The sequence below is a fragment of the Ctenopharyngodon idella genome, chromosome 10 (assembly GCF_019924925.1).
Source record: "Ctenopharyngodon idella isolate HZGC_01 chromosome 10, HZGC01, whole genome shotgun sequence".
Lineage (NCBI taxonomy): Eukaryota > Metazoa > Chordata > Actinopteri > Cypriniformes > Xenocyprididae > Ctenopharyngodon > Ctenopharyngodon idella.
The window spans coordinates 22,363,632-22,384,467 of NC_067229.1; the positions used below are offsets into that span (position 1 = coordinate 22,363,632).

Here is a 20,836-nt window from a genome sequence, read left to right on the forward strand (position 1 = left end):
TTTTGCTATTAAATAAAAATGATGTAACAAATGATGTAACTCTTTGTTGAATGTGAATGTCACTATTATAAAGACTCATTTTAAAGTCCAAAATTAACACTCCTAAAATTAATTTGCAACTAAAATTAATTTGGCTGATACCTACATGACCTGCAATGATATTTAATATGTTCTTTGTTTTGTATTTTCTTTTTATCCATCATTTTTGCTCAGGATGAGGCCATCATGGAGTCCATGCATATGTTGGATCATGTAATTTAGCTCTATATGATGATGGCAAATATTGCTGAACAGCAACAGTTTTTGATCTGTTGTGGCGTCTGCTTGATGACTTCCTCCATCTTGTACCTACAAAAAAGACTGACAGTGAACACCTGAACAGATGCAATGTGAGCATGCCACGTTATTTCACACCCTGAGGATAAAATTATGTCTTTAAAGATCAGCTGTTATAGGCCGCTGTCTTTGCATTTTATATATTCTTTTTAAATATGATGTGATGAAATATTTTAAGACAGTTCAACATAAAAGGCACTTAAAATGGGAATCTTTCAGTTTTTAATTTGTCTGTCAATTGTATTTTTTAAGTGCACTAACAACATATATCATGTTACAATTATGTTTCCAGAATGTATGAAAATCCTATAAGCACAACCTACAAAAAACTTTAATGTCAGATGTTATTAATTCAGTTGTGTTGTAATACATTACTTAAGATTATTATACATACATGCACAGCAATTTATAATTAAAGGGATAGTTCACCTAAAAATGAAAATTCTGTCATCATTTACTCACCCTCAAGTTGTTCCAAACCTATATGAGTCTATTTCTTCTGCTGAACATAAAGGAAGATATTTTAAAGAATGTTTGTAACCAGGCTGCTTTGGGGCACCATTGACTTCCACAGTAGGAAAAAAATACTATGAAGTCAATGGTGCCCCAGAACTGTTCAGTTTCCCATATTGTTCAAAATATCTTCCTTTATGTTCAGCAGAAGAAAGAAATGTATACAGGTTTGGAACAGCTTGAGGGTGAGTAAATGATGACAGAATTTTCATTTTTGGGTGAACTATCCCTTTAATATCACTTAAGAGAAAGATGGTGGAATTATGAACTATGCAAAAGTGGGACAGTTTTTGGTGGATTTGCAATGGAGCACTGATAAATGTTTTACATTCTCATTAATGCATTTATATTTATTTATTTATTCCATTTTTATTTCTGGTGAGAAGACTTTTGAACACAGGCATTGATTACGCTACTTAAAACAGCAATTTTACAATTATTATTTTTTTTTTTTTTTTTAACTTTTCTTTTAATTAACCATGCAATCATTTATAGACTACCCAAACTTTTCAGTAGATGCTGTATATTCCATGTGGATTTTTTTTTTTTTTTTTTTTTTTGCTAAAATCAGATGTTTAAGCTTTCGGAACATGTGATGGTTGACCTTTTCCAGTTTTATTTATTTATTTTTAATTTTAAATAAATGTATGATTGCTATGCACAACAGTGTTGATTGCATTTCTATAAATGCTCATAAAATCCTTAATTACAATGCTTAGCTACTTCACACCTAATTGTGTTAACATTTTAAAAATAATAATAATAAAAAAATTAATGTATAAATAATATGTCAAAAAATGTTATACAATTTTAAAGAATCACTTTTTATATAGGCCTATTTAAATAGCAACTTCCTGACTTACAACTGCAGATGTCTTTAGAAGGCTGATCCCAGAACTGTAGCGCATACTGCCGACAGTGCTCGGAAACATTTGAACAGACCAATCAGCGCTCAGAAACCCCGCCAGGCTCCAGAGCCCCTCCCAATTTTCCTTCATTGCCCAATCATGATTAAGCAGCGGTTAACGCCTCAGCAGCGGTGGATTCAAACGGAAGATGAAAGATGGCAGCGGAGAAAGAATCCGATGTAAATAAACGAGACAGAAGGTAACGAATATTTACTTAAAAATGTTCGCTTAATATAGATAGTCTGAAAATATAGTAAAATATTTAGACTTTTGAATAACTGCAAAGAAATTGCTGGATAGCAGGCGGAGCACTGAGGTAGAAACGTTGTGTCTTATTATACGAAATGCTTCTTGCCTATTACAGTATGAAACGCAAATATTAAAGTAACATTGTAACCACAGTTCCTGCCACATAACATGTGTTACTGCAGTTAGATATGGAGTTACAGATATATGTGTGTGTATATATATATATATATATATATATATATATATATATATATATATATATATATATATATAGTTTCTGTTTTAAAGTCGTAACTTTGAATGTGCATAAACACAAAGTACCATGGTATTTTTTGAAGAACCGCAGAAAATCATGTAAATGTCTTGGTGAAATGTGGGAATCTTTCTGGGAATGATAGAACCTGGTATTACCATCTGAAACAATCACTGTACTTCTCACTGCCATCGAAACAATAATGAATTCAAGTCACACTGACTGTAGGATTCAGAAAGCTTCTTACATGTTTTCACAGCGTTTTACCATGTTAATGATTGGTATAGAGAATTGGCAACCACAGAACAAGATCAATCACAGAGAACAACATAAATCATTTTATATTATTACAGTCATTATGAAGACTTTCATGTTTTAAAACTCTCAAAATCATCAAGTTTTATACTTCCTCTGAAGTAATTTTATCACAATTTTAAGCTCCTGATTCTTCATTCATGGCTTCCCTTACTGTCTTTGCTCAATAAAATGACAATGTTCATTCACAGTTTATGGCCATTAAAAGAAAACTATAGTTTTAAACACATATGGCAAGTTATTAGAAATTTAGTGTTTGCATAAACTTTTATACCATTTTGGTTCAAATTCAAATTCAACTTGTCATGTGGTGTAACCATGAAGTAAAAAGGAATAACATTTTCCTTCTTAAATATAGTAAACATCTTGGTCATTATTTTCAAAATGTTTTTAAATATATTTTTCTATTTAAAAAATTGTTTTTCACAAATATTATTAATTATTAAATCATATCATTAAGGTTTTTCGATAGTTGCTTCACATGTTTTACATCATCTTTATTATTATTTCTTAGCTATATATAGCTAAGAAAAAAAAAAAAAAAAAAAAAAAAAAAAAAATATATATATATATATATATATATATATACACACATACACATATATGTATATAAGAAATAATAATATAGATTTTTCCAATCTACTTACTAAGGTTTTCTTTTAAAGAATTTCATTATTTTATATTATAAATAATTATATAAATATTATTATTTTCACAGCATTAATGTAAATCATATAGGCCTATTTTATTATAATTTTTATTATTATATTATATATGATTCTAAGTAAAGAAATGCATATTATGCTTACACTGTAATTGAACAAAACAGAATTACATTTTTTATCGCAATTATTTATGACAATCGTCAGCACACAATTCATAATCATGACATGTCCATGTTTAAATTACATTTTACAATTACAATGTTTTTTGAATAAATTAATTAGATGAACTATAAAAATTCACATGTTGTGATTATAAGTCATATTTATTTGTGGGTTCACAGGGGCACAGTGTGCAATGTTGTAATCAGTCAAGAGTCAGAAATTGGCGGCGGTGGTGACGGCCGGCCGCCCATCATCTTCAACCCAGACTTCTTTGTGGAGAAAATGCGTCATGAGCGACCGGAGGCCTTCACCGAGCTGGTGCTGAGTAACATCACACGGATCATCGACCTCCCGGGGGCCGAATTCTCACAATTACTGGGCGATGAGGAACCCAAGACTCCCAACAGCACTGTGGCGGGAGGCTTTTTTCGCTCTTTCAACTTCCTTAAACGCAAAGGTCAGGTTTTTTTCTGAATTTTAGCCAGTTTTTTGTGTTCCCTTTCTTTTGCTTTTTTCCATTTCAGCCTGCCATAAATTCTTCCTCATACATTCGACAAATTTACAACCAGTCCATTTTCAGTAAATTGCCTTTGAGCTTATTATGGAGGCACCAGTGATTCTTCTGTAGGAAGATTTCAGACTCTATTGACAAAAACTATTGAACAACCTTCAGTATACTAATTACATCATCTGTTTTGGGAAGTTCTGTGATTGCTCCGCAAGTTAGTTTCCTGCCGTGGGCTCCTGTTATTGACTGGCTAGCTCTAGATTCATTGCCGTCTAAGCCAACAGTAATGGGTGAAACAAAAGTCAGGACCTCACTCGTTTTGATGTGTGACCAACAGTATTTGGCTTCCAAATCAAGTGAAGACACTGATATAGAAGTAATTCAACAAATTTGACATTAGGCAAGGCAGGGCAAGTTTTTTTATATAGCACATTTCATACACAATGGTAATTTAAAATGCTTCACATGAGAAGGAAACAAATACATAAGAATAAAAATGGATCGCATAAGATCCGATTTTTGTCCTAAAATCGGACAGGGGGATCTCTAGGACTAACCCAGTCCGCACTTAGTTAATTTTGGTTCTCGACCTAGGGTCCACTTGAACCATTCTCACCACGCGGTTTCAATTTCTTTTCAACCAAGAAATCTCTTAAAGGGTTAGTTCACCCAAAAATGAAATTTCTGTCAATTACTCACCCTCATGTCGTTCCACACCTGTAAAACCTTCATTCATCTTTGGAACACAAATTAAGATATTTTGATGAAATCCGAGAGGTTCTTTTTTTTTTTTATCCCTAATAATAGAAAGCAAAGATATTACCACATTCAAGGTCCAGAAAAGTAGTAAAAACATTGTTAAAATAGTCAGCGTTGCTTTGTATTGAGGATAAAAAACCTTTCAGAGGTTTTTTGCACAGCTAAACAGATGTGTTTTGAGTCTGGATTTGAATGTGTTTGAGCACATCTGATCCCTTCAGGAAGCTGGTTCCAGCTGCAGCTGGCATAATAGCTAAAAGCAGACTCCTTAGAGTGAACCCTTGGTATTTCTAGCTGATGTGATCTTAATGATCTTAGTGACCTGTTAGGTTTATATTCAATGAGCATATCTGCAATATATTGAGGCCCTAGGTCATTGAGTGATTTATATACCAGTAATAATACTTTAAAATCAATCCTAAATGTAACTGGGAGCCAGTGTAAAGACCTGACAACTGGTGTGATGTGTTCATATTTTCTGGTTCTGCTCAGAATCAATGTTCAGAATATTTTTGAGATGATAGTATGCTGATTTAGTTATTGCTTTTACATGAGTACTGATACTAAGGTCTGACTCCAAAATCACAAGATTCCTGACTTGGTTTTTAGTTGTTTGATCTCAGAGTGAAGGTATACATTCACCTTGAGAACTTCATCTATGTTTCCCAATGCAATGACTTCAGTTTTTTTCTTTGTTCAACTGAAGAAAGTTTCGGCACATCCAGATGTTAACTTCATCAATGCATTGGCGCAGGGAGTCAATGGGGCTGTAGTCGTTAGGCGATAGAGCTAAGTAGATGGGTGTCTGGGTGTCATCTGCATAGCTGTGATAAGCAATTTGGTTCTTTCTCATTATTTGGCTCAGTGGTAGCATATACAGGTTGAACAAGAGCAGTGCAAGAATTGAGCCTTGTGGGACTCCGCATGTCATGGATGTCCACTCAGACTTACCTATAGTCACATAATAACCTCTCCCTTCTAGTGCTGTCAAAAATATCGATATTTGGATATTTGTATCGACTATGTATCGATACTGAAATATCTGAAATGATTCCAATACTCCTTTCTGCAGTATTGATATGCAACGATACCAGCTGTGCACTCTCCTCTCCGGCAGCGAGTTGACATGCACCCGCCTCCTCTCATTCAGTTGTCTCATTCACTCCGGTTAAAGTGCCCCTATTATGCTTTTTTTAAGGTTCCTAATATTGTTTTGGGAGTCTCCTACAACAGGTTTACATGCATGCAAGGTCAAAAAACACTTTAGTTTTCTCATAATATACATTTAATTTCACCTCAGTTCTCAATGTTTTGTAAACGATTCATTAGAAGCAGTTCAAAGAATGACTCTCTAAACCCCTCCTTTCTGTGAGCCTACACTGCTCTGATTGGTCAGATGGCCCAGTCCTTTGTGATTGGTCTACTGCGGGCACCCCGCGCCCATTTCCATAACTGAATGACAGCTATCAATTCAAATGACATTGTATACAATGTATGGACGGAAAAGATAGCATCGATTTTACCGTATTAATTTGAGCCCGAGTCTGACGATGAAACGTCTGAAGTAGTCGATCAACCAGAAACTGATTTGCAATCACGACTGGAGTAGGGCGTTTCTCTATGGTAAGTGTCACCTTAGTTTGCGTAATTTATAAGACATGATACCAGTGTCACTGTTATACTTTATGTAGGTGCTGTATCAGAATGCTAAGCGAAGCTGAAAACCTCTAACATAAGATAAACATTTAGGCCAGATGTGTACAGACTTTTTCGTCATAATTATTAACAAAGTAAAAAATGGCTATATCATTGTTTGACATTACAATGGATGTTTACTGTTTACAGAGAGAATACTTAAACTAGTTAGCGTGGACTAGCATCTTAACATCCTATTACAATACAGATAGAGCTCCACTCTATTGTAATAATAAAAACGCAGAGGAAAACAACTGTTTTACAGTTATGTAAGCGAACCGGGCCCACAACTATGTTGTAAACTCCCACGTTAGCCGAGCACAAACGTGAATAGCTGATAAGGCATTACACTTTGTAAACAAAAGTCGTGCTCCATCCTTGATCATTACTCTAAGTAATAAGACAGACAAGCTGCATTAATCGACACATTTTTAGACAATATTGGACCCACATCTAAATAGCAGAACTACAGAAACCTGAGTTAGCTGGATACATCCAGCCTATGTTACACAACATAACATACAAAACTATGAATTTTGAATGATCGCTAGAAAATATAAACATCAATTATTAATCATACTTACAGGTTGAGATTCAGAGGAGCAAGCTGGTCCAAATAAACTGGGCATTGATCCATATTTTAAGACCAAGCGTTTTGTGAATCCTGCATTAAACTCCCCGAGGTTTGAGAAGCAGTCGTCAGTCAAATGACGGGAACGCAACAAAAGATTGTACTGCTGTGGTAAAATGAATTTTCCCTGGCGTCTGCACGTGCAATAAGTGGCCAGGCAATATGCTAATGTTTCGTTGTGACTCGTTTTACAAACGACTCGTTTAATTGACTCCAGAGTCGACTCTTACTTTTGAGAGACAATAACTTTATATACGGTGCACTTTCAGATTTAAAACTTTGCAGGATGTTTTCATTCACTTTCATTATACACTACATGAAAGGTAATTTTCAAAAATCCATAATAGAGGCACTTTAAATAGTATTGGTGTGACCTGGTCTGAATTTCGGCGTGGGATTGCGCATAATTCTACTCATTCACATGACAGTATATTTACCATTTTTGGACTATCCCAGAAAGCCCGACCCAGTTTTCCAGCCTGTCAAGAAGTTGTGATTGACAGTGTCAAATGCAGCACTGAGGTCGAGTAGTACCAGCACTGATGATTTGTCTGTATCAGTATTTAATTGTATTTAATTGTAAAAGTATTTATCATTTATCTTTATGAGCGCAGTCTCTGTGCTGTGATGTGGTCAGAAACCAGATTGAATGTATCCATTTGAGCTTAAGAATTTGTTCAGATGATTGAAAACAGCTTTTTCAGTGATCTAGCCTATGAAAGGAAGATTTGAGATTGGTCTGTAGTTACTCAATATGGTGCTATCCAGATTGCTCTTTTCAAGAGGGGCTTAACAACTGCACTTTTTTTTTTTCCAAATTCCTTTTTTCCGTTTTTATTTTTCTGATTTATTTTTCATTCCATTTTCCATTTTTTCCCCTTCACACCAAATAAGGTTAAGTTTATACAGCTGAATAGAAACATTTTGATGTCATTTATTATTTATTTAGCATTTTTTACAATAAATATGGGATCATTTTATACAAAGAATACAAGTGAGCAAGCTAAAAAAAAAAAAAATACAATGCAAATTTTTTTTGTTTTTATTTCTTTATGTGATAATTGTGTAAAATAAATAAACAGTAAATAACAAACAGTAACAATAAAAACAATAAGATTAAACTATAATAGCACCAACTTCAAAAAATGTATTGAAAAATGATTTCATTCAATATATTATTGGAGAAATGTTTCATTGTTAAATCTTTTTATTTTGCAGACAAAGGCATTGTGTTTGGCATGCCCCTCACGGAGGAAGGAATAGCCCAGATCTATCAACTCATCGTGTACCTCAGCAAAAGTAAGCCCTGGCTTTTAGTCATATACAGGGCCCCCCCCAAAAATATTTGCACATATGAAGTGAAGTTGCGTTAGAGAAATTGCGGCAAAATTTCTTGCTCTTACTCAGTATAAGGTTAAATGGTCCTGAATAAAATAATCACACTTGTATTGTTTGTGGTCAAAAATGGCCGCATTGGAAACAAATGGGAAACGACTTTCATCTAGTGGAAGCGTTTGGTACTGCGCCCAAACAAAATCTTACTGAAAGCTTTTTTTTTTTTTTTTTTTTTTTTTTTTTTTTGAGATCTCAAACTTGAATTTGGAACACAACTTGTTTAGATTTATGGCTTTGATTTTTTTCGCATTTTTAGAGTAAAACATGTTTTAGAAAATATTAGAGCTGCACAATTGATCGTTAAAAGATCATAATTCAAACACCCATGCGATCTTATTCCTTAATGACAACAATTTGCCTATATTCTATTGAACCTTTGGAAAAAAGTCTTTTCAACCACACAGTATTGTTATTTCTGTGTTAGCTACAGTAGCCATCAAATACCATAGACATCAGTGTTTACCAAATAAAGATTATATCATTACATTTTACACCACCAGGTGGCGGCAAGCGACTGTTCAAGAGATTTGTTCAAAAATGCTGATTCATCCAGTAATGAAACAAGTGAACTATTTATGAGTAGTTGAATCATTCATTCAAACTAATTTTTTTTTTATTTTATTTTTTTTATATAATTTAGATTATTTAAACATTTTAAATAGACTTCAGCAATTAACATTTTGTCAGCACCTATAGTAAATTATTTTTAGTTGTCTGTTCAGAATCGTAGGGAGAATCGTGATCTCTATTTTAAACAAAATATTGTGATTCTCAATCGTGCAGCACTAGAAAATATATATTTAATATGAAAATTGAAAAAAGTATTTTTGTGCATTTTTTCATAACAATAAACTTAAACTTCTATAACTTTTATTAAATTCACATTTTAAAACTTTCCCCCCTTCAGCAATAATCTACCAAGTGGTGTCTATAAATAGAGACCAAACTGAAAATACAAAATATTTATAATGAAAAACATTATCGACCTAAAATATAGTACACTCATTTCATTTAAATATTATAAAAGGTCATTTTTGAACTCCACACAAGGAGCACCAGAGGGTGAAGTCATCTGGTGAAATTTTCATATCGCAGTATACTGCAGAAAAACAAAACGTTGCAATGTCAGTCTTTTCCAATATCGTGCAGCCCCAGAAACTGAGATGTTTCGACTGGTTGTTTTCCTGTAGATCTGCATGTAGAAGGTCTTTTTCGGGTTCCTGGGAACAGCCTGAGACAGCAGATGTTGAGAGAGCAGCTCAATGGGGAAGCTGATATTGACTTCGCCTCCGGTGACTTCCATCCCAATGACGTTGCCACCCTCCTCAAAAGCTTTCTGGGAGAGCTGCCCGAGCCCCTGCTGACGCAGCGCCACCTACACGCTCACTTGAAAATCACAGGTTCGTCTGGTTTCTCAACACGTCATTCCATCCTGTCCATCATTCATTGCTCCCTTCACACTTCCTGATCAAGCTTTACCTTCTCTTCTTGGCAGAACTGACCACGTTTGATGATCAAGGCAATAAGACGAGTTTGCCAGATAAGGAGCGTCAGATCGAGGCTCTGCAGCTGCTGCTGCTGCTGCTGCCCACCGCTAACCGAACCCTGCTCAAGCTGCTGCTGGACCTGCTCTATCACACCGCCAAACAACAGGACAAAAACAAGATGTCCGCACACAATCTCGCACTCATGTTTGCCCCCCACGTCATCTGGCCCAAGAACGTATGTGATTTGTTTCCGTTTTTAATTGTTAAACATTCAAGCATAATTTTTCATGTTTTGCATGTTGCTTTCTTCAGATGAATGCCAGTGACCTTCAGGAGAACCTTAAGAAACTAAACAGCGGCATGGCTTTTCTCATCAAACATTCACAGAAGATCTTTCGGGTACTTAGTATTTTCAAAATGCAGCCTTTTATGTGTGCACATGCTGATGGGGTGAAAAACAATATCCTATTAACGTGATGCAGCATTCTTTTAGTACTATCATAGTATTTATTAATATTTTGAATTATATTTTCATTTTCATTTTAGTTTAAGTTTAAAGTTAAGCTTAAGCTTAAAGTTTAAGTTTTAGTGATTTAGTGATGTGCTTTTTCATTTGGTAAAGTTTTGGTAAATATTTTTCTATTTAGCTTTAATTTATTTTTATTTAAGTTAGTTGCCAAGGAAACTTTTCTAGCTTTTGTTTGTCAAGTTTATCATTGCTAACTAAAACTATTAAAACATTTCTGGTAAATGAAATAAAGCTGAAATGCAATAAAATCTAAATATTAGTTGAAAAACTTTAAATTAGAAATGTTGCCTTGTCAGTAAACTGAAATAAGTTTAAGTTAAAGCATTAAAATTAACTAGAAATAAATAAAAACTAAAACTGAAATAATCCTAATCCTAATTAGCAATATTTTTAAAAAACAAAAAACTAATAAAATGACAAAAGCACATAACAAAATGACTAAAAATTACATTAAAATTACATGAAAGCTTTTTTTGTATTTTTAGTTAATTCAAAATATTATAAACTAGTTTTAATTTGAAACTAAAATAACACTAGTTTAAGTTTTTCATCTAGTGTTTTTTATTTCAATGACTTAAAACAATTTTTAACAGTTTTAGTTAACAACAACAAAACTAATGTGATGTTATCTTAAATGTTTAAAGGATGTTTAGGATTGTGAAATCAAACCATCTTCTGTTGTCTTCTCATTTGTAAAGGCACCAGCGTATCTGCGGGAGCACGCCAGACTTCAGTTCGCCAACACCAAAATTATTCACTCCAAGGTTTGTGCCATTTATGTTCCTTCTAAAGCGAATCTAAGCACTGATTGAGCCATGGCTATTGGCTACATTCACACTGTCAGTCCTGAAAATTCCTGTAGATACTCCTGTAAATAAATGAACTGTGTTTGAACATAACTGTATTAGTGACCCAAATACTGGACTTACAACTGTATTCTGCTGCTGTGTGTAAATAAGATAATATTCCTCTCTCTGGTTGTAGGATGACCTAGAGCTGTTGACAGTCAGCAGTTCACCTCTCATGGCGGCATGTAAGAGGAGCGGAGCACAAGTGGGGTTAGACTCGGAGAATCACACAGAAGAGGCACTCAGAGAGCTCTATCGACACGTCACCGATAACATGCCAAACTCCGCCAAGAAGAAAAAACTCATCAGACAGGTAAGAGCACAATAGGTCCAGCTTAATCTCTTCATTTAGTTTTTGGTGATTTGTTTTATTAAAAATAACTAAACATAAATTGTGATTTTCATTTTTTTAATTTTAATATCATTAGGGCCCAAGCACCGGTGGTGCAAAGACCCTATTGTAATTGCTTGGTCAATTAGTCTTCTCCGAAATGAATCACATTCCTAAACATGCTCGAAAACTCATGAAACTTTGCACACGCATCAGAAGTGGTAAAAATGTACGTCTGATTTGGGTTTCAGAATTAGGTGTGGCAAAATGGCTCGATAGCGCCACCTACAAATTTTCAATTATGTGCCCTTCGCGCTACGTTTCACGGAGAAGTATAAAAATTCGGTAGACAGATGTAACAGCCCAATCCCTACAAAAAAGTCTGTGGGTGCAAAATCTGAAAACCCAACAGGAAGTGAGATATTTTGAATTTTCTCTGCAAAATTTGTGCTAAAACTCTGCAAAAGTTGTACTGAAAACTCCTCCTAGAGCTTTAATCAGATCAACATCATATTTGGTCAGTCTAATCTAAAGGTCTTTGCAACATTAAATTGCGAAGATCTTGAGTTTCTGCTGAAGGGCGTGTCCGTGTCGGCCTGACAAACTTCGATGTTTCGCCATGAAACAGGGAGTTGTTGTAACTCAGGCATACAATGTCCAATCTGCCCCAAACTTCACATTTTATTAGAGTCCTGGAGATATCTACATGGCAATATTCAGTTACAGTCATAGCGCCACCTGTGGGCAACAGGAAATAACATGTTTTACACTGTGTTTAACTCCTCATAGAGATTTAACCAGATCAACGTCATATTTGGACTGTCTAATCTTAAGGTCTTAGCGATGTTAAATTGCGAAGATCTTGAGTTTTCGTTGAAGGGCGTGTCCGTGGTGGCCTGACAAAGTCTGATGTTTCTCCATGAGAGAGGAAGCTGTCCCAAACTTCACATGTGTGATAAGAGTCCTGGCCTAAAGACATCTATATGCCAATATTCAGTTAGTCATAGCGCCACCTGTAGGAAATGGCAAGCTTTGCACTGTAATTCACTCCCAGAAACACATTTGTATATGCCATGAAGTACCAAACATACTAGAAACATGTTAAATCATGCAACACTTGGCTAAGTGCTAATGTATGCGATTAACACTACGAAACAGGAAGTTGTTGTAACTCGGGCATACAATGTCTGATTTGCTCCAAACTTCACATGTTTGATAATAGTCCTGGCCTGAAGACATCTACATGGCAGTATTCAGTTATAGTCAAAGCGCCACCTGTTGTAAGCAGGAAGTGTGGCACGTGTAATTATTATTATTATTATTATTATTATTATACAATAATGACAGCAGATCCATTGAGGTGGCTTTTATTATTTAGTTATCATACATTTTTGCTGTAATTAGTAAAAAAAAAGTAAATCATGTTTATTTTTTTTACTACTACTACTAATAATATAGTAATGGCAGCAGACCCCTTGAGGTGGCTATTTTTGTGATTTATAAAAAAAAGAAATTGTCTCGTATTATTATTACTACTACTACTATCATTATTAACACTATTAAGATAATAATAAATATTATTATTATTATTATTATTATAAGTATTATACTAACGGCAGCAGATTAGTTATCCTGGAGGTGGCATTTTTTTATTCTGTTAGCATACATTTTGCAATAGCTTTTTTTGATCTTTTTTAAACCCAACTTAATAAATCATGCGTATTATTATGATTAATAAAAATTATTGGCAACAGACCCCATAATATAGCTTTTTAAAATCTTGTTTCTGTACATTTTTACTATAATTATTATTTTATTTTTTTATTTTTATTATTATTTTTTACCAAACTAGACCATGCAATTATTATAGGACATACATTTTTGTTATAAGTAGGGTGGCTTCTTTATAATTTGTGATTTATTTAAAAAATAAATCATGCTTATTATTATTATTATTATTATTAATTATTATTAATCTGATACTAATGGCAACAGACCCCTTGAGGAGGCTTTTTTTCTAGGGGTGTAACGATAAATCATTATATTGAGATTTATAAAATATAAAAATGTGACGATATGTATCTTTGATGTAAACGATATGATTCGCGATACAGAGTTAGTTTTATCCAAGGCTCAGTTTACTGTATTTATAAAGTATAATTCACCCAAAAATGTACATTCTGTCGTCATGTATCCTCGTGGTTTCAAACCTATTAGACTTCCGTTCATCTTATTTTTATGAACCTTGAGAGATTCTGTCTCTCCATTTTAAATCCTTTCCTCTAAAACTGCCTCTAAAAGGCATCGTAAAAACAATCAACCAAGTGGTCTAATCCAAATCCAAGTCTTCTGGCTTTAAAATGATGAACAGATTTACAATGATGCGCATACTGTTGTAAACACAGAAGTTCAAATGTACGTGTGTGCGTGACATGCGAAAACAACAATACGACAGTAAATGAAGAGAGAATTTTAATTTATGGATGAATTAACGTTTGGGAATGGTCATTTTGACATGCTTTGCAATTAAAACTGTCATTGATCATCTGAAGCGCATACAAGCTGAAGCAACACTCCTCAAAGTGAAAGCGCAGACAACATTTTACATAAAAATTAAAGTTTACAGAGTTTCAGTAACAGTACTACAGTAATCTACTATATTTAATGTTGAATATAATGTACAGTCAAACCAAAAATTATTCAGACAGTAGATATTTTTTTGTATTTTTTTACTAGTGGGTGCAGGACACATTTATGTAAGTGAGGATAGCAAAATAAAGTAAACTGTAACATTTTATACCCAAATACAGTATACAATACCCAGTATACAATTCTTCATATAGTGGACTACCAGTAAAATTGATGATAATTTGGGACCAAAAATTATTCAGACACTTTGACCTGACCATGTTTTGCTTAAGTGTTATCTGACATAATTAAGATTATTTTTTTTCTGACACAGTTTAACTCTGAGATCTTGTCATATTTTATTACCCTTTTTTTAAACTATAGTGAATAAACTGCATTAATGAATGAAATGTTCAAGGTGTCTGAATAAATTTTGGTTTGACTGTATAATAATGCAAATAATGGGTTCTTTGTGGGTCCTGATAATGCCTGATTTTACCAGTAAAAAAGGGTGTACATTATTTATATGTAGTTGGTGACAGAGTGCAAGTTCGTGTCTAACATAATTCTGTATTTTCAGGGTCAGAATCATGAATATTTTTATTCTGATGTCACCATTGCCCTGTGCATGCAGGACAAAGTCCAAGCCTATTCAAGTCCACAGCATTTTAATCAACAGTAAATTTTTATTAACTTGTTAGAAGTAGATATAGTTCTCTTAGAAGTAATAATAATAATATAACCTTCTTCTTTATTTTGGCTTAAAGTAGGAATGCACCCTATCAGTATCGGGCCCGATACCAAGCTCATGTACTTGTACTCGTACTCGTAAAAATACCCCCGATACCAAAGACCGATACCTCACGTGACGTAAATGACAGAATTTTCTGTGCATAGAGACACCGGCGGCAGCAGCCGAAACAATGTCAGCCTCAGGGGTATGGAAATACTTCAAAATTAATGCTGACAACCCACACATTGCGAACTGCATGCTTTTAATCACAATTCGTTATCGATTAGTGAAGGCGGGATAGGCAGAATCGTGCTGAATGACACAGACCAGAAGCGCTCTCTCTCTTTCTTTCTTGCGCACGATCCCAGTTCTCTCAGATGGCACGCGATCAGTTCTCCTTGCACCTGAATGGTCAAATGCACACATAGTTGTCAAAATGTCCATCATGTGGAGTATCTCGCGTAAATACAGTTGGTTATGGCTTAAGTGGACATAAACATTTGGGTGAAAACAGGATATGTGTCAGTATCCATGGATTCGGTCTTAAAGGGACCGTAGCCTAATTAAATATTTGTCATTAATGTTAATAAAACAACAAAATATGTTAAATAAATGTATACATGGTAAATAAACCTACTGTATCTGAAAAACAAGTTTATTTAATTTGTATCTCTATAGTATTTGTTGTATTGTTTGTAATTTGTTTATAAATTCCTTTTTATATAACAACAATTTTTTATTTATATATATATATACATATATATATATATATATATATATTGGTAATTATGCCCTTTGAAGGTTATTGGACACTGTGAAAAATTTGTTCTTTAAGTTTGTGACAAGCACATAAAAATTATTACTTTTTTTCATTAGAGAAATAATAAAGAAGCTGTCCTACATTCATTAGTCTCACTGTGTTGTGCTTGGGAAAACTGCAACTTCACCAAAAAAAAAAAAAGAGAGAGAGAGAGAGAGAGAGAAATTAATAAATCTATAGGCATCGGTATCTGTATCAGTGAGTACCAGAAAAAAAATATCGGTACTCGTACTCGGTTTTTAAAAAATGGTATCGGGCCATCGCTAGCTTAAAGTATCGCGATAGTATCGTGTTGTGAGTTCAGTATAGTAAATTGTATCAAATCATGACATGAGTGTATCGTTAAACTCCTACTTTTTTCTGTTAGTGTACATTTTATACATTTTTACTATAATTATTTTGTGGTTATTAAAAGGAAAGTTGTTTTTTATTATTCTGTTAGCACAATGTTCCTGTAATCATTCTGTGGCTGTTATTCATTTCAGCTTGGCAAGCAGTCGACCCCTGTGACTCCTGTCAATGAGAATACGACTCCTACTAGTAAAAAACACGCTCGCTCACGCTCCTTTGGTGGTCTTATCAAGGTCAGATCTCTATCTCCAGCTCTTTCACCTCTGTTTTATATACACAAGTTATTATGTGTGATGGTGAAATCTTTTCAAGTGCTGGCCAATGCAGCTGTGTGTCCTTTAAAGCGAACAATCCTTTGGTAGTTACAAAATGATGTAGTTTAAAGGGAATGTACTATAAAATCACACTGTAGCAAACCTACCAATTCAGCTTTTGAAAGTGCATAAACCGGATGTCTAACGAATGTTACTATGTTTAAATGCAGAGGAAGGTTTTGGGGAACCAGCCTGCCGCAGACAGGAGAGGGCGGTACGTGTCTCCTCAGGGGAAGGAAAACATCAGCAGCGAGCCGGTGAGCTGAACCGGGGCATGATGATGAGCACCAGCACTGGGTTCAGGTGAGCAGCCCAAACCAGTTAAACACCGTGGCTGTGTCCAAAATCGCATACTCTCTTTAGTAGGTACTTATTTTGAATCAGTAATTACTTTTCGACCGCTAAAAAAGTACGCTCTATATCAGGGGTGGGTAACGTTGATCCTGGAGGGCCATTGTCCTGCAGAGTTTAGCTCCAACCCTGAAAAAAAACACTCACCTGCCTGTAACTTTAGTAATCCTGAAGACCTTGATTAGCTTCAGGTGTGCTTAATAGGTTGTTTGCAAGCATGTGGTTCTGGTGATGCGCGAAATTCCGGTGGAGGGCAAGCAGTGAAAATTAGAATGGAAGAGATGGAGAAAAGTCCGTTCTGTGCTTTTTTTTTAGAAAGATATAACCCGAAAATCACAACATATGTTGGACGTGATCCTTATGTCATGAAGAGGAGTGACTTTTCCACTGAATTTTAAGACTTTCCTGCCATCGAGACGGTAGATATAGAGAATGTGAAGCTGCCGTCACGCCGTGTTCAGTTCTAGTCTGGTTTGTCTGGTCTGCCTTTCTGCTAGTGACGTTAGGGCAGTCTTTTGATTTTCTGTCGTGATTGTGAAAAATGTTGCCATTGTAGATTATTTATACTAATACAAGAATTGCAATAGGAACTCATATCATCGTTCAGGGAAAAAACGGGACGGTGTAATATAATTTTCACCTTTTCTACGTGTAAAAACACACTAAGGGAAGCTGGTTGAGGAGGTGACTTTTGACTATGATTGCTGAAGCAGCAGCGCGTGACACTTTTCACGGTAACCAGATCAACATTGTGAACGGAATTCTACATAACTAATTCTACAAAAGTGAAAACACCCCAAATGATCATGCAATGAGATAAAATAGCTTCTCTTCCCTGCAAATGATAGCATGAAGAATGTGAATATTTAACCAAGTCAAAAACAAAAAAGGTAAGCAGGTATCCATATTAATTTCAGTATCAGCAGACGCAAAATGCTATGAAAGACTAAAACGTTTAAAGTTAAAAAAACGATATAAGTTATGTAAACAATAAAAGCTCCTTGTGGGTTCTCGGTTTGATCAATTTGAGCAACCATAAACGATGCAAAACATACGAATTTTGAGTTTTTGATAGGATTCCTATATTGAAAAATCACTCCCGGCACTCCAGCCACATTTCGCGCTGCAGCAATGACGTCATGTGCAAACAGCCTATTAGGGTTGGAGCTAAACTCTGCAGGAAATCCTCCAGGATCAACGTTCCCCACCCCTGCTCTATATAGTATGAATGTGTGTAGTATGAATGTAATCCGGATGTATTCGCCATGTTGTCATTATCATGTGACCTACCAGCGTCAGTTACGTCGCTTCACTGCCATTCCTCTCCCGTGGCCTCATGGGCTAGTAAAGTGTCCATCATATGCGCACTTCAGAATCTCTCTGGAAGAAGTAGATCATCCGGGTACTTTTACTTACTCTTTTATGAATAATGTAAATTCGGACATCTTTTGTCACATACTGTTTTTCGCCTACTATATAGTAGGGAAGTATGCGATTTCGGATGCAGCCCTAGACTGCAACTTATTGCTTGCTTATTTGTTTTTGTTTTGTTTTTTTTACTTTATTTAAAAATTTATATTTATTTGTTTTTGTATTATTTTTTGGTTTTGTACTTTTGTTTTGTTTTGTTTTAATTAAATTTTTTTTTTTTAATTTGTTTTTCCAAAAGTGAAATAATTGAATTTGTTTTGTTCTATTTTTTTTCTTTTTGTTTTATTTCAAAAGTTATATTTATTTTGTTGTTTTCATTTTTTATCTGTTCATTTGTTTTGTTTTTGTTTATTTTTGTATTTTATTTTTTGTTATTTTGAGTCTTTTTTTATTATTTGTTTTGTTATATTTTTTTTTTGTTCTAATTAATTAGTTTTTTGCTATATATATATATTTTTTTTTACTTAAGTGATATTTACTTATTTTTGTTTTAATTTTTTTTAATTATTTATAAAGTGTGAATTGGTTCTAAATACAATGATGAGTTTGAATGAGCCTCAGTTCATGAAACTTTGCTTGTTTTCCAGTGCACCCTGTCTTTGTCTGTAGTGAATTCAGCCTGAACAGAAGACTTCATCCTGAACAACCAGAGGAGATAGAAGTTTTATTTTAATTATTTTATTTATATTTTTATATTCTGTATTGTTTTAACATACTAAATGTTGGGACTAATTTTCATTTAATGTGACTTTCTTTTTCTTTCTTTTTTTAATTTACTGCAGAGTTTTAAACTGTTACATCAGGTGTGCATGGGTAAACCACTAGTCAGTTACACTGGGCATTTTTAACTGACCCGTGATAACAATTACTCTCTGAGCTCATTTATATTTGCAGTGTGTATATGTGTAAATATATTTGCCTGTGTGGAAATGTGTGCTGATATCTGGGCCATAATCGCACAATTTTTGCTGTAATCATTAAGAGAACTATTGACAACATTTACTCACAAAAATGCGTTACTGTTATTTATAACTGGTATATGTTTACATATATCGATATTGTCTTAATAACACTGTGAACATTCGAAATATGATATTTTGTGACTAGAACAGGACAAATGTGATTTTATTTTAAACCTATTCTGGTGCAAATCATCAGCTGATTAAAGTTTCCATGCAATTTGACCCTAAGTCAAGGATGTTAAATGTATTTTGTATAAAAATGTATTGTGATGTATTATTTTGTGATTTTCATAATTCATACAGTGAGAAGTGCACAAAGCAGCCATGTTTCTTAATGAAATGCTGTAATGTTTTATTCCAAGGGTTTTGGTGCGTGTCAAAGGTCTTTGTGATGTGTTTCGAAGGTTTGCGTATGTTACGAGTGTGGAATTATGGGAAGGATAGTAGTTGGGACTTTGATTTGATCAGCTGGTATGTGCCGTGTGCAAGTTTGCACTTGGATCAGTGGGAATTAAAGGATGTTGTGAAAGGAATTACTGTTAATGCTGGTTTGGCTTTGATCCTGAACGTCTCCTGTCATGTCTTACTCCTCAAAGCAGAGTGCTGTGATGTCACTTCCTTTTATTGTCCGTCATTTATATTCTTTCAGATGTGCTTATAGACACAGTCCAAATGTTCATTCCCTCGACTACAGAGTCATACATTGTAACTGCTGAATTTCTGTCATTTTTATTAGTAATTAACATTTTATTATTCAAATGTGGCTTTCCTAAATCTATATTAAGCCTAAAATGTTGCAAAAGGGGAGTTTAACGGGGATAGTTCACCCAAAAATGAAAATTCTATAATCATTTACTCACCCTCAAGTTGTTCTAATCCTGTATGAGTTTCCTGAACAAAAAAAACAAGATATTTTGAAGAATGTTGGTAACCAAAGTTGATGGGCCCCATTGACTTTTATAGTATGAAAAAAAAAAAGAAACCAAAAAAATCAACTGTTTGGTTACCAAACATTCTTCAAAATATACAGGTTTGGAACAACTTGAGGGTGAGTAGATGACAGAATTTTCATTTTTAGGTGAACTAACCCTTTACATTTTTTAGAATAACACCAGTAAATAAGCAAAACAAGCCTTTTTACATGGTACAAAAGCTTTGTCAAGCTTAATAGGCGTGCTGATGATGGTCGTTTACAAATGTAGAAATTGGAACAGCTTTTCACAATAAGAAGCAGTTCTTAACATGTTTTTAGAAGCGCTAGATGTCTCATTTTTTTATTTTATTTTTATTTTAGTTTTTTTTATAAGTTATGGGTGCTACAAATGTGTAATTTGCATTGTGTAATTGTTAAGTGGAATGATTTTTTGTGTGTGTAATCCTACAAGATGTGGAAGTTAGGCGGTTTTTGGCATCTACTGGAAAACTTGATGTAACACAGATATTCATTGATTTGGCATAAACCACATTTTTTTACACATTCAAATTAAAAGGTTTATTTTCCTTTTTGACTAATGTTACAGTAGTTAAAACTGGAAGTTTTTTTTAACTATCGATCTCATTTGAAACATTTGTATTTTGTACATATTCGGCTTTAATAATGGGTGCTTCTGTATATTTTAATATTTTTTATTAAAACTTTTACGAAGTTTTTGAGTTGTATTT

General features: G+C 34.1%; 2 protein-coding genes across 2 annotated transcripts in view; both read left to right on the plus strand.

Moving 5' to 3' along the window:
• The window catches only part of kcnip2 (Kv channel interacting protein 2), a 29,286-nt gene extending 27,619 nt beyond the window's left edge, over positions 1 to 1,667 (plus strand). Inside the window, exon 9 of the mRNA XM_051910291.1 lies at positions 214 to 1,667. Within this exon, the coding sequence (XP_051766251.1) occupies positions 214 to 261 (48 nt within the window). The 3' untranslated portion in view covers positions 262 to 1,667. The remainder of the gene's footprint in view (positions 1 to 213) is intronic.
• A 142-nt stretch (positions 1,668 to 1,809) lies between these two features.
• arhgap19 (Rho GTPase activating protein 19) lies at positions 1,810 to 20,822 on the plus strand. The gene is made up of 11 exons (XM_051910290.1): positions 1,810 to 1,956; positions 3,581 to 3,858; positions 8,213 to 8,293; positions 9,580 to 9,789; positions 9,885 to 10,111; positions 10,189 to 10,275; positions 11,104 to 11,169; positions 11,390 to 11,566; positions 16,251 to 16,349; positions 16,601 to 16,733; positions 18,800 to 20,822. The coding sequence occupies exons 1-10, from the start codon at positions 1,913 to 1,915 to the stop codon at positions 16,694 to 16,696; spliced, it is 1,365 nt and encodes a 454-aa protein (XP_051766250.1). The 5' UTR covers positions 1,810 to 1,912; the 3' UTR covers positions 16,697 to 16,733; positions 18,800 to 20,822.
• Positions 20,823 to 20,836: the final 14 nt, after the last annotated feature.

What these genes read in the sequence shown, in the direction of transcription:
- arhgap19 (XM_051910290.1), top strand. Translation starts at nt 1,913, where the DNA reads ATGGCAGCGGAGAAAGAATCCGATGTAAATAAACGAGACAGAAG. An exon ending in ACGTCATCTGGCCCAAGAAC is followed by an intron (nt 10,112 to 10,188) that starts GTATGTGATTTG and finishes TGCTTTCTTCAG; the next exon opens with ATGAATGCCAGTGACCTTCA. An exon ending in ATTCACAGAAGATCTTTCGG is followed by an intron (nt 10,276 to 11,103) that starts GTACTTAGTATT and finishes TCATTTGTAAAG; the next exon opens with GCACCAGCGTATCTGCGGGA.